Raw genomic sequence first — 13,607 nt, forward strand, 5'->3', positions numbered from 1 at the left:
CTTAGCTATTCTTAACAATACGGTGATCCAAGACAATTTTGAAGGACTTATAATGGAAAATTCTATCCCCTTCCAGAGAAAGATATGATTGAATCTGAAACTCTTTAGAAATAGCTAAAAAGTATATTGAAGTACACTTTTTCACTTTACTATTGTGTTCTTTGGTCTGCATATTCTTTTGCAAAATGGCTGATATGGAATTATTTTACGTGACTGTGTATAATCTAAATCAAATTGCTTCCTTTTTCAAGGAGAGGGAAGTGAGAAAAGGAAAGGAAAGAATATGAAACTCATAATTTTTTTAAATGTTAAAAAATGTTTGTTTGAATGTAACTGAGAAAAATAAAAAATAAATATAAAAGAAATTTTAAGAAAGCAAAAAAAGAAAAGAATGTTGCCCCAATTTTATACCTAACTGTTACAGATGAAACTCTAGTCAAGAGAGATTATAAAGCAATAAACTCCTAGAATCAATGGAAAACACATTAAATAGCAGGTTAGTCCTAGAGTTAGTAAAATTTGGGTTCAAGTTCTGCTTCTTTTAAATAGCTAGATGTATAATCAGGGACAAACTATTTAAACTCTCAATGATCCCAATGATTCTCTAAAGGCTCTAAGTTACAAATGAGTTGTCCATCTGCACTGATGGAGGGAGTTTCCACATCAATTAGCTCACCATACTGATGCAATCACATGTCTGAACTAAAAAATATGCAAGTCACTATGCTAGTTGCCAAGGATATAAAAACAAAATCAAGATTGTACCTGACCTCAAAGAGCTTACATTTTGCTTGGATTCCCATACCAAAGATAATTTGACAGAGTAGAAAATATTACCAAATGGGGGAAAGAAGGGAAAGGGGTATAGGGCAGAGATTAAGGAAAGATTTCATAGAAAAAGTAGTACCTTAACTGACTATTAAAGGAAGTTAGGGATCCTCAAAAGCAGAAATATAGAGGAAATACAGTCCAGGTATAGGGAACAGCATGTGCAAAGGTATACAGGTGGAGAGATCAAGACTGAGTGACAAGGAGAATTAATATTCCAATTTGGCTAGAACACTGTATAAATTACTGCATAAACAATAAATGTAAAGTAAGTCTAAAAAAGTAGAAGGAAGACAATTTAAGTAAGGTTTTTAAATGCTAGGCTGAGAAGTTTGTATTTTGGACAAAGATAAAAGGGAGCCATTGAAGTTTTTGAGCATGGTCCAAACTGTGAATATTTACTAGACAACTATATGAGGGAGACAAGAAACAGGAAACAGAAAGACCAATTAGAAAGCTATTGTGCTGATCCTGTTATGAAAGATAAAGACTAGAGTAACGGTCATATGAGTGGAAAGAGGATGTGGTAATTGTGGTAGAATTATTTAGAGTGGACAGCTGATTAGATAGGTATATGAAAAAAAGGAGAATGAGATGATAGGGGGAGGAAAAAGAATATGCATTTAGAAAGTGCCTACTATGTTCCCAGCACTGTACTAAGAATTTCTTTATTTAGACTATTGGGGGGGGGGGGGGGGGGAGAGGAGAGGAGGGAAAGACTATGGAACTTTACACAGGCTATCTCAAGGATACAAATATTGTAGTAAGGATTACTCTGAAGTTTACACTTCAGTGACTAGCAGGATGGTAATGTCCTCATTAGATATAGCTGAGAGACTGAAGAATCTGGCAAGCGAGGAAGACTTAGCAGGGGCTCAAACAAATAGCTTTGTTAGAGTTGCACAAAGAAAGAGAAAGCAGAAGCAGTCATTTAGCCAGAAGGCTCCAGACAAGGGCTCCAGGCTGCATGAATTAAACTTCTGTTCCAACTCCTACAGTTCAATACTCCTGATGAGGAGAAAGGGGGAAGTAAAGGGGTGCACTAGTTGCTGTAGGGAATATCATAGTCAATCAAGGAAGAACAAAAGGATTGTTGTGCAGCAGTGAGGACCTAATTAAGCACAGAAAACAAATTTGTCCTATACCCCAGAGGTGGACGATTTTTATCTGCAAAGTAGGAGTAGATGAAAATTTGAAGCTGGAGAATGGGAAAATGTGAATGGCAGTAGAACAAAAGAGAAAAGAGATTTAAAGGTGGAGCATAGTGGATAGCTGAATTGCTTACTGTAAAACTGTAAAGACAAGAAATATCAGCAGAGATGAACTGGGAGAACAGGGTGTACTAGAAGGCCTCAAGGACAAAGGATAGGACTGGAGAAAAGAGGCAGAGGAAGAAATGGATGGAGAGGACATCATGGTTAAAGAGAAATTCAGAACTTAAAATCATGGAGGCAGCCTAGTTACAGGTGATACTGACAGAAAAGTTATTCTGATAATTTCTGGGAAGATACAGGTAGTTGGAGCAGAGGTGGCTGCTAATCTGGCAAGTCAGCCTCCATACTGAAATCCCTGAATATGAGGGCAGGGGTTGAGATGAACAGAAATATGGAGACCAAAGAGCTGAACGCCTTGAATACAAAAGTATAAATCTACTGAAAGATAGCTAAACTTGATGGACAGGACAGTGTCTGGGGAGAAAGGAGAGGGATGGAATGGGGAAGAGACATATTTTCTGCTGAAATAATCTGTGATGCTCAAGTCACACTCATGCTATTAAAACGACATTGGCTATATATTGTTTCTTTGTTGTACAGATCACTGAAAAATATGACCTGATGAACATACCTTGTGTACCCGAATGCCTTGTAAAGCTGCTATTCTGCAGGGCGTTGGCTGATTGCCACTGCTGCCCAGTCCAAGCTGCCCATTTCCATTGTACCCCCACACATAAACCTTGAAAGAGACCAAAAAAATCAATAAGCATTTATTAAGTGCCCACTATGTACTAAGGTACTATACCAAGTGCTAGAGATATAAATATAAGCAAAAACAGTCCCTGCATTTAAGAAACTAACAATGTAAAGGAAAAGACAATAGACAAACAATTTTGTAGACACACAATATATATACACAATCAATTAGAGATACTCTCAGAAAGAAATGAAGAGTGGCACATTAAAGGGGCTTTGTCTATAGAAGGTGGGATTTTATCTGAGACTCAAAGGAACTGAAAGGAACCCAGGAGGCAGAGATGGGAAGGGAGAAAATTCCAGGCATGGGGGACAGCCAGAGAAAATGTCCAGAGTCAAGAGATGGGAGTCATTTATGTGAAGAACAGCACAGAGGCCAATATTACTAAGGCATGGAATACATGGGGCATGGGAGAGTAAAGAGTAAAAGGACCAGAACAGCAGGAGGGGACCAGGTGCAGGATTTGGATGCAGGATGTAAATTTCTGTAAGCAGCAAAAACCACAAACCCAGATGACAAAGACCACACTGTTTGTTGAAAGCACTGATGCAGGACATGAGAATTTGCTTTTCAAAATAAATCTCAAACTACCAAATGTCCATCATTCCTAGCAGAATGCTCCCACTTACCTCACCACTCTCCACCACAGCCATCGAGCACATCTGGCCACAAGCTATGGTTGTAGCAATTTTGTTCTGTAAGCAGCCAGTGACTTTTCGAGGGATAGGTTGGTTGGCTGTGGAGCCAGATCCAACCTGTCCAGAGTTATTATAACCCCAGGCAAATACCTATTAAAGGAGAAAGCAAGAATCTCTTATCCACATTTAATTCTAGAATTATCTCAAAAGAACAATGAAACACTTGCTAATTACAGTAAATAAATCACAGGTTTATAGTCCTGTTAGGATCATGGCGCCTAGATTTTTTACAAATGTGAAAAACTTAGCAGGGAGCAAGTGACTGACCAGGGTCACAAATAAGAGAGCTGCTGAAGTCATCATTTTTTGTCACTGATATCTGATAGTGTTTTTTAAATTAACATACATACTAGGTCAAATTGCTGCCTTTTCACATATGTGTGAGTCTTTGTGTATGTGTGTGTATTAATTTAAAAAACATTGATAAGTACTTTCCACTTAAGAAATTTTTTTTTGTAAAATAACAGACAATGTCACATTTGACCAAACTTTTTTTCCATAGACCCCTCTTATATTTCAATAGAAGACATTCATCCCTAGTGGTTTTTTGCACTTCACTGTCACAATATAAAAACAATGTCAGAGAAATCTCAAAATGTTACAGGTAAATTATCTACCTTTTTGACAAAGGTAGGATTCAAGCTCATTAATAAATGAAGAAGAGAATAAGATCAAGTCATGATAAAGGTGAGAAGGGGGAAGGAGAAAAGTTTAAGAGACTTAAGTGCCAACTTTTAAATTCCCAAATCGTTACTCCAGCCATTTGACCATTTTGGGAAGAATGGTCATAAGAATCTCTCTAATATTCTTCCTACAGAGAGAGAACAGGACATATATTATGTTGAGTACTCTTACCTCACCATCAGATGTCAGCACCAAGGAATGGTGAGACCCACAGGCCACTTCAATGACTTTCCTGTTTCCTAAATTGGTAGAGATATGGGTAGGTACTAAACCATGATTAGTTGTCCCATTGCCCAACTGGTTATAAGCATTATGGCCCCAGGTGTACACTTCTCCTTCTGAAAATAAAAAAGAGCAATATAAAGAATTTGCATGGGAATTATTAAGTAATTATGTGCCATAATGATTCAATAAATGAAACTGAGTTAGAATGTCATTTCCCCCAGCTTCACCCAGCAAACCCATACTGTAAAGTTTCTGAAAAGTCTAAACTTTGCACTCCTGGGTAATAAGATGACTCTTCTTAGCAGAAAGCCAATGGGAAGCCCTAAAAATTGGAAGACTGATTTCTAATAAATAATGATCTTATTTTGTTTGTGTAAAGAGGGAATAGGTTCAGATCTACTTCATTATATTGGGGAATTGTCAAGGTAACACTTCTATATTTTATATAATCTTAGAAAGTTGCCTAGGGCACTGAAAAGTTGAACAAAGTCCACCCATGATCTCATAGCTCTTTTGTCAGAAACAATACCTGAATCCAGATCCTCTTGACTCAAAGGCCAATCCTCTACCCACTGTGACATACTGACTCTAAGTAAGTAGCAATATGTTATGCTGAACTCCAAACAATATTCATGCCAACATTAGGCAAGAATTACCAGAAGAAATCACAATAACATTCAAATTTAACTATAACATTTTATAGTGTTTTTCTCATAAAAGGAATATGAAGAAGATAATACAAGTATTATTACTTCCATCTTACATATGAGAAAATTGAGGATCTGTTTCTTTGCATATTTATTCAATATTGAAGTAATCCCTAACATCTGATACTAAGCAATAGATGGTTATCTATTAAACCAATTTTCCTAAAATTATTCTGTTCATAGCCTTTTGGAGCTGGATGGACCTCAGAAAGCAATTAATGTAGTTCACACATTTTATGATCAGGAAACTAAAAGCCAGACAGATTAAATGAACTGTTTAGTGTCAAACAGGAAGTGAAACTAAAACCTAGCTGTGGTGAGTCTGTCTGGTGCTATTTTCAGTATTCTATGATTCCTTTACAGAAATCTATCTAGTGAAGAATGTAAAGAAGATGAGCAGAGAAAGATTTATTCACATTCATGGAGGCCTAATGATTACTGTTTTTAATGGTGGTGTCTCAATTCTTAGAATGCTGATTTTGTTTCCTAAAACAGATCTTACGAGGATAATTTCAAGATTATGTGGCTAATTCTGACATTGTTCAGTTTGGACTTTAGTGTGAAACTTAAATGGTTTATAGATGCATTTTAAAGTTCTTTTCTTTTCTTTTTTAAAAACCAAATTGGTTACCAGACCACATGATTCACTTAAAAAGATTACTCAGGGAAGGAAACAGAGGATTACCTCCTACTATAAAAGAAATTCTGGGATTTAAAGAGAAGTCCCGTTAACTCTAAAGACCAATCTTTACATTGACACTGTTTTGTGTCCCCTTCTCACTTCTTTTTTTTGGGGGGGAGGGGGAGTGGAGGAGAGGATGTGAAAAAAGGGTCTTAATCAAAGGAGAGAAAGCATAGAGGTAGTGGCTCTGATCCTAGTAAATTCTAAACCTGGCTCAGTAATTCCCACTCTCTGGAATTCAATTAACTTGGCTGTAAAATGATAGGGTCCTTTTCAGTTTTATGAAATAACTGTCAACCTTATTCTTAATAATATTCAAAATATGAAACACTGGAACCTAATTTGATAATACTTTGTTTAAACAACCCTTAAATTCATGAAGCTCTGCCTAACGTTAATTTCAATTCCTTTTCCTTCCCCACCCCCTAATCTCACTGCAAATTAAGTCTGCTCTTTCTTGATTTATATTTAGTGGAAACAGAAAACATAACTAATCTTTAGAATCCTATCCAAAATTTAATATCTGTTGCTCTTCCACTCTCCCCAATTTGTCTAGCTTAAATAAGTCTTGCACTCAACTCAATTCAATTCAATTCAGCAAACATTTATTAGGCATTTAAAACATACAAGGCAACATGCTAGGTGCTGGAAATACAAAGACAAAAATGAAATTATCCCTGCCCTCAAGGAGCTCACAATCTATATTCCTTCATCTCTCTCCCATCTGATTTTCTCATTTCTAATCATGTTTTGCTTTTTTTTTAATCCCCTCTAAATTTTTGTAATGACTCATCCTATACCCAGAGAAGAAATAAAGAAATACTTTCCTCCTTTCAGGAGAGAGGTGAGGGATTATGGGTGTAGACTACTGCATAAAACTCTTAGACATATTTTGTTAGTTGGTTTTGCTAAAACTTTTTTCTTTATTACAAGAAAGGCCTCATTACAGATGGATTAAGAGATATCTAGAAATGACTGATGTTAAAAACAAAAAAAAAAAATCAATAAAACTTATTTTAAAAAACAATGTGCTATGTTACCAGTAATAATATTTGTTATTGTAATTGCATTTTTAACGGCAACTACATTTTGAAAAAAGAATTAGTTAAAACTCTACATCTGATCTAAGTAATTTTGTCATTCTTACCATATATCATGCAATCCTCTTAAAGAACTGACTTGTGTAGTTTGACTGTTCTTTCCCACATTTTGGAAAATGAAACAAAGATTTCATCAAATGCTACTTCTATTCTTCTCAGACTGAGGCTAGGACCATTTGTGCAGGATGTATAAACAGTTCTAGAGCCTCTCCAATAAAATCAGAGTTAATTAATACCATATGAAGGAATTAACTGTATTTTAAAAGGCCTCTTCCCACCAAAGCAAACTAAACTGCCTTGGTGCACCCTCAAAGCTCCATTACATTCACATGTGCCTGTCTCTACAGCTCATTGGAGGCAGAGCCAACCCCGTCCTATGAATGTGAAGTTTCTGTTCCACACTTACTACATATTCAGAATTACAGTGGGCTCGTCATGGAGTCTCAACCATGACACGGGGCTCACTCACCACGGGGCAGAGTCTAGGCTCATGCTATGCACAAAAGGGGGATCTGTACCCCTACATTACCGTCCGTTGCAATGACGACGTGAGGACCACTTCCATAGCTCAGGCAGGCTATTTTTTTCCCACATAAATGATCAACACGACGCGGTTCAATGGAATGCAAGATATCCCCTGTTCCCAAGCAGCCACTACAGTTGGTGCCGAGCACAAAAACCTGTGAGAAAGCAAGCTCTCAGCATCATCAAGTCCCTGCGAGAGAAGCACAAACTAAGAAACACAGAGAAGCCAAATGGAGCGAGAATCAGAGCAAGGGCTCCAGAGCAATGTCTCATGTAACCCTGGGCAAGTCTCCCGGCCTTGGTTTCCTCATCCATAAAATGGGGTTGGACAAGGGGACTTCTAAATCCTGATCCACTTCTACATCTAAGATGCCATAGAATGACCCCATGTTAAAGGATGAGCAATACCTCCCAAAAATAAAGACAGTGTTACATTAGTTGTTAGTCATTTTTTTCCAGTCATGTCCAACTCTCCCTGACCCCATTTGAGATTTTCATGGCAAAGATCCTGGAGTGGTTGGCCCTTTGCTTCTCCAGTTCATTTTACAGATAAGGAAATTGAGGCAAACAGGGTTAAGATTAATGACTGAAAACAGATAATGTTGGTTTGTTCTGCAAATTACCTCATCATTTTCTGTAGAATACAAAACTTCATTGCCAGCACTGCCAAAGACACAGGCCTGACGAATTAATTTCAGTTCATCTGGTGAGCAAAGGGCAAAAATTGGCCACTTTCCCACATCTAGCATCTTCAGTGCAGACAAAAACCCATCCTCTGTTACCTGAGAGGAAAAAGCAAAAAAGTATTAAGGATATTTGTGGGAAAGCTGGTTTTTCTTTGCCCTTTTAGTTGTATAACACTGGCTTTACAGTAGCTTCTAAAGCACCAAAGTTAATATTGTTTTAAAGAAGAATGAACTTTTTAATGATTTTAATGAACCATAATGATTTTAATTTCTCACACAGAAGAAATGATCACTGCGAACAAAACTACCTTAATTGCCCAGTGAAACTACAAAATATCAGGGCCTTGGGATAGAATCAGACCAATAAGTCTCCTTTTTTTTTTTTTAAGGACATAGGTAGATCATTCAAGACTGGGTAATATTAAATAAATTATTGGGCTATGAGTTTAAATGTTGAAAAGGTTTTAAACATAGCTCTGCTCTTCAGGTTGGCTGTGAAAAAAGGCATAGCAAAAAGTGCACTGTCCCAGGTACTGTCTGCTGTGAACTGGTGCATATAATAAAACCAATGACAAGAAGGAAGGTCACAACCAAAATTAGAGTGCAGGCCCAAAGACAATTCTAGAACAGGCACCCAAAGTTCTAACCTCTGAAGTAAGTTGTGTGTGATCTTCTATTTGAAAGGTCAGAGTTTTTGTTTTCTTCTGGTTAAAGGAAGAACTGAAAGGACACCAAGATTGCATGTAATCAGGTAACAAGCATTAGAAGCCAAGGGATGCCTTCTGAGTCAGCATCTCTCAGGTACCAAACACTGTGCTAAGACAAAGAAAGGAGAACACAGTCCCTCACTTCAAGAAGTTCACAATTTAATGGAAGGAATAAGAAAAAAGAAAATGTATAAGATAAGATACCAGGTACTATATGCTAAATGCTTTACCAATATCATCTCATTTGATCCTCACAACAAGCCTAGGACACAGACACTATCATAATTCCCATTTTACAGTTGAAGAAACTGAAGCAAGCTGAAGTTAAATGACTTGGCTAGAGTCACACAGCTGGTAAATGTAAGAGGTTAGATTTGAATTCAGGACTTCCTAATCCCAGGCCTTGGACCAAAGAAGCTTACATTTTATTGGGGGAAGTAATATGGACACACTTTAAATAGTTACAAAATAAGGACAAATGCCCAAGAATGACTGCCCATCCCTTTTCTTCTAAAATTATCTTGTATTTATTTGTCCTTATTTTGTCTTCCATTAATTCTATTTATTAAGTAATAGAACCAAAGATTGAAGAAAAGGGAAAAGGTGCTTTAATGGAAGACACAAGTATTAAGAAGGATGTAAAAAGGCTTCTTACAGAAGGTGGGATTTTAGCTGAAACTTGAGTCAAGAAAGCCAGGAAATGGGAAATTAGGAAGGAGAAAATTCTAGGCATTAGATACAAGTAGTAAAAATATACAGAATTGGAATATGAATATTATCAATTTGTTTCTGGAGTATGCATGTCGGAGGAGGATTACGTTGAAAATGACCCAATTCAATAACATGTATTTATTCAATCCTGCTATATACATGACATTGTATGCTCACAAAATTGTTCATTATTGAGACTACAGCTATAGTAACATCCCACTCATCTGCCACATAAGACTTTTGACAAACTCTACACTGGAGTATATAACATTGAACTCAGAAGAGATGGAAAGAAAAAAAAAAAATAGACAAAAATGCCTTTGAGAGTTAAGTGGCCATCACAAAGACCATGAACAATATGTGAAAGCAAATTATCCTCTGGCTAACAGCCAAACAGTTTATAAAAATAGGGAGTGGATTAGAAGCAACAATTTGCAGAAAAGGGAGGAGATAAAGGAGTATAAAAAGTGGGAAGGAAAATCCTCAGCATTCTTAAGACATTTAGGATAAGAGTTAACATACATAAACATATAAATGGTTTTTAAAAGTATTATTATATTATAGCACAGAAAAATAATACACATTCACAATAAGTCATCTAGAGAAAAAGTTAAATTATATTTTGTACACTTTGCTTATGAAGACAGGGAGATCCATAACACATTATTATTTTTATTAACTAAATTTACAACAATGTTTTACAGCTACAAAGATAACACACATATAAATTTATTTTAAGCTTTAGTAGTTTAAAACTGCAAATAAGACTTTTGGAACTCATGTATGTGCGCATGCACGTGTGTTTAGACACACACACATATGCGTGGGCACATGCATGGATTATAATTCCATTTTAGAAATAAAAAAACAAAGTTCTGAGAAGTCCACTGATTTCCCAAAAGTTATAGTGAAGAAATGGCACATTTAGGCTTTCTATTTTCAAGTTGACAATTTTTTCTAACCCCACCCCAAAAAAAGGAGTGTTTAAAGGGTTGTTCAATTGTCTAGAAAATCAATTCACAGCATGCCCCCCCCAATAATCTTTCTCCTAAAGATTCCCTGTTCAAAAATATATTTGGCAAGCCCTGTAATTAGTTATCTGCTCTGACACCTCTATAAACCACTCTGCTCTCAACATAATGGGTTGCTAATGAAAAGCTAGTGTACCAGATGAGGGGACAATTGTAAATCAAAGGAATATTTCTTGAGTCTGGCAACATGTGGATATTTGTTAGACATTAGTTGACTGCTCAGATTTAGTCATTAGAGGCCCTAGCAGAAAAAATTAAGCCCCCTAACTGACTGCACAGTCAGGGGCAATATAGAGGCACTGAACCTTCAAATATCCTAAGCCTGTGGAATACCCATTGCTTCCTGGGAATGTCACTAAATTCAGAAATCATTTAAGCTGAGAATTCTCTGGAATAAGTTCCTGCTAAACAAAGTATATGTGATCTTCTGGCTGCCGTCAGTTGGTCTCAAGGAATTTCATCTGCACAGAAGAAAACACATTCATACTAGTGGTCAAGATCCAACATGTGATTACATATATATTTGTCCACTAATTGCTGCTGAGCTTCTTGAATGGAATGCAGCCATTCTGGAGGAAAGAGATTATGGCCCAAACAGACCAATCTGTCCAGGCCCACAGGGGCCTGTGTGACCAAAAAAGAACAAGGCACAAGAGAGCATTCTCCTAAAAAGCTCCAAGGAACATGGTCCACCTCAGATAGCTTCCAGTTTAATATCTTTTAAGCATAGTACTAAATATTGCCATATCTATGTCAAAACAGTTCAGTGTAGCTATAAGCAGAGGTAGCTCTCAGTTTTCAGTGTGTGGGTTTCCATGGCCAATTGCCACGTGGCCCCACTGTTAAGGCTGGCTTTAAGTTGGCACTCCCAACACATCTAGGTTACCTCCACTATCTTCAGCTGGCACGTGCTCAGTAAATGCAAATGACAACAATTTCAATAAGAACTGAGCAAATAACAATCCATTAGCAGGAAGTGAAATGAGCAGGACCAGGAGATCATTATATACTTCAACAACAATACTAGATGATGACCAGTCCTGATGGATCAGGCCATCCTCAGCAACGAAATCAACCAAATCATTTCTAATGGAGCAGTAATGAACTGAACTAGCTATACCCAGAAAAAGAACTCTGGGAGACGACTAAAAACCATTACATTGAATTCCCAGTCCCTATATTTATGCACACCTGCATCTTTGATTTCCTTCACAAGCTAATTGTACAATAATTCAGAGTCTGATTCTTTTTGTACAGCAAAATAATGTTTTGGTCATGTATACTTATTGTGTATCTAAGTTATATTTTAATATATTTAACATCTACTGGTCATCCTGCCATTTAGGGGAGGGGGGGGGGGTAAGAGGTGAAAAATTGGAACAAGAGGTTTGGCAATTGTTAATGCTGTAAAGTTACCCATGTATATATCCTGTAAATTAAAGGCTATTAAATAAAAATAAAAATAAAAAAAAAGGAAAAAAAACAAAACAAAACAAAAAAATCCATTAGCAGGAACTGTTTTTTGCCTCCTGTTGTATCTCAAGTGTTTAGCAGAGTGCTTGGCAAATAGTAGGCAATTGATTGATTATACTGAGACTGAACTTAGCCTTAAATGATCTCTATCTCGCTTCTCTCCTCTTTTATCATTTTCCTTGCTCAAGAAAGTGAAGTGGTAGGACAGTTAGATATGGCAGTAGATAGAGCACTGGCTGTGGAATAAGGAGGATCTGAATTCAAATGCAGACTTAGATACTTAAATTACTAGTGGGGTGACCCTGGACAGGAAGGAAGGATGGATGGAAGGAAGGAAGGAAGAAAAGAAGGAAAGGAAGGGAAGGAAGGAAAGGAAGGGAAGGAAGGAAAGGAAGAAAAGAAGGAAAGGAAGGGAAGGAAGAGAAGGAAGGAAAGGAAGGAAAAGAAGGAAAGGAAGGAAAGGAAGGAAAGGAAGAAGGAAAGGAAGGAAAGGAGGGAAGGGAAGGAAGAAAAGGAGGGAAGGGAAGGAAAGGGAGGGAAACTGATGTGGCTCCCAAATGCCTATAGGACAAAATACAAGTTCCTTTGTTTGGCAGTTAAATCTCTTCACTCTATCCTTCTTTTCCAAGTTTATTAAATATTACTCACCTACATGAACTCTACAACCTGCCCAACCAAATTGGCTTCCTTCCCATTCTCTGTCTATGTCATTCCATCTGCTGTGCCTTGCACAGGCTGCCTCATTTTATCTTCTGGCTGAAGTGGGACCTGGAGGGGAGATCTATTCCAAATTCCCCCCTTGTTAGAATCCTCTTCTCCACACCACCAGAAATTGCTGGGTACATAATCTGTATCTGCATTTTGTATTTATAGAGTGCTCAGAGAACCAGCCTCATATTCAAAAAGACCTCCTGAGATGCCTCAGTGTCAGTGACCCTTCCAGGGCAAGTTCACCAGCCTCTTGGTGCCTCAGGCAATTCTGCAAGACTCTGATGTTACAGACCAGGTACTGATGCCAACGAAATCACAAGAAAAAAAACTCAAGATTTTGTATTTACTTCTCTTTGCTCATTTTGTTTCCTATACTCCTGATAGAAATTAAGCTTCTTAAGGACAAGGACTGTTTCAGTTTTGTCAGCATCCCTAAGACCTAGCACAACGACTGGCACAAAGTAAGGCCTTATTAAATGCTTGTTGACTTGATCTGATAATGCAGTCACAAAGATGTGCTGAATGGGAATGCATGACTGAATGGACGATGCAATGGAATATACATCATTGGAGGTAATATGCATGTCACTAGCATCATAGAACCAAATGAGTATTTGAGTAATATGGAAATGAGATCATATAAGTTTTGTGGATTTTTTTTTTTTTTTACAAAAATAAGCTAAAGACACTAATGCATTGTTGGTGGAGTTGTAAACAGATCTAGTCATTCTGGAGAGCAATTTGAAGCAATGCCCAAAGGGCTATTATTGACATTATTGTTATGTTCCTTAGAACAAGAAAGTCCAAATGAGTTTTCATTTAGAGACATAAATTTTGCAAGTCAGAAAATAAAGATGCAATTAATGAA

The 13,607-nt window shown here is 37.2% G+C and overlaps 1 protein-coding gene across 13 annotated transcripts in view; it reads right to left on the minus strand.

Moving 5' to 3' along the window:
• The window catches only part of RCBTB2 (RCC1 and BTB domain containing protein 2), a 49,539-nt gene that overhangs the window by 18,001 nt on the left and 17,931 nt on the right, over positions 1-13,607 (minus strand). For all 13 annotated transcript variants that reach the window (XR_004233281.1, XM_012545284.3, XM_031961933.1 and 10 more), the window contains 5 exons: positions 8,044-8,202; positions 7,425-7,575; positions 4,353-4,519; positions 3,429-3,587; positions 2,674-2,781 (listed from right to left, as the gene is read on the minus strand). Coding sequence is in view for 12 of the 13 variants with exons in the window: in XM_012545284.3 (XP_012400738.1) it covers positions 2,674-2,781; positions 3,429-3,587; positions 4,353-4,519; positions 7,425-7,575; positions 8,044-8,202 (744 nt within the window). In the remaining variant the exon portion in view is untranslated. The remainder of the gene's footprint in view (positions 1-2,673; positions 2,782-3,428; positions 3,588-4,352; positions 4,520-7,424; positions 7,576-8,043; positions 8,203-13,607) is intronic.

The sequence above is a fragment of the Sarcophilus harrisii genome, chromosome 3 (genome assembly GCF_902635505.1).
Source record: "Sarcophilus harrisii chromosome 3, mSarHar1.11, whole genome shotgun sequence".
Classification (NCBI taxonomy): domain Eukaryota; kingdom Metazoa; phylum Chordata; class Mammalia; order Dasyuromorphia; family Dasyuridae; genus Sarcophilus; species Sarcophilus harrisii.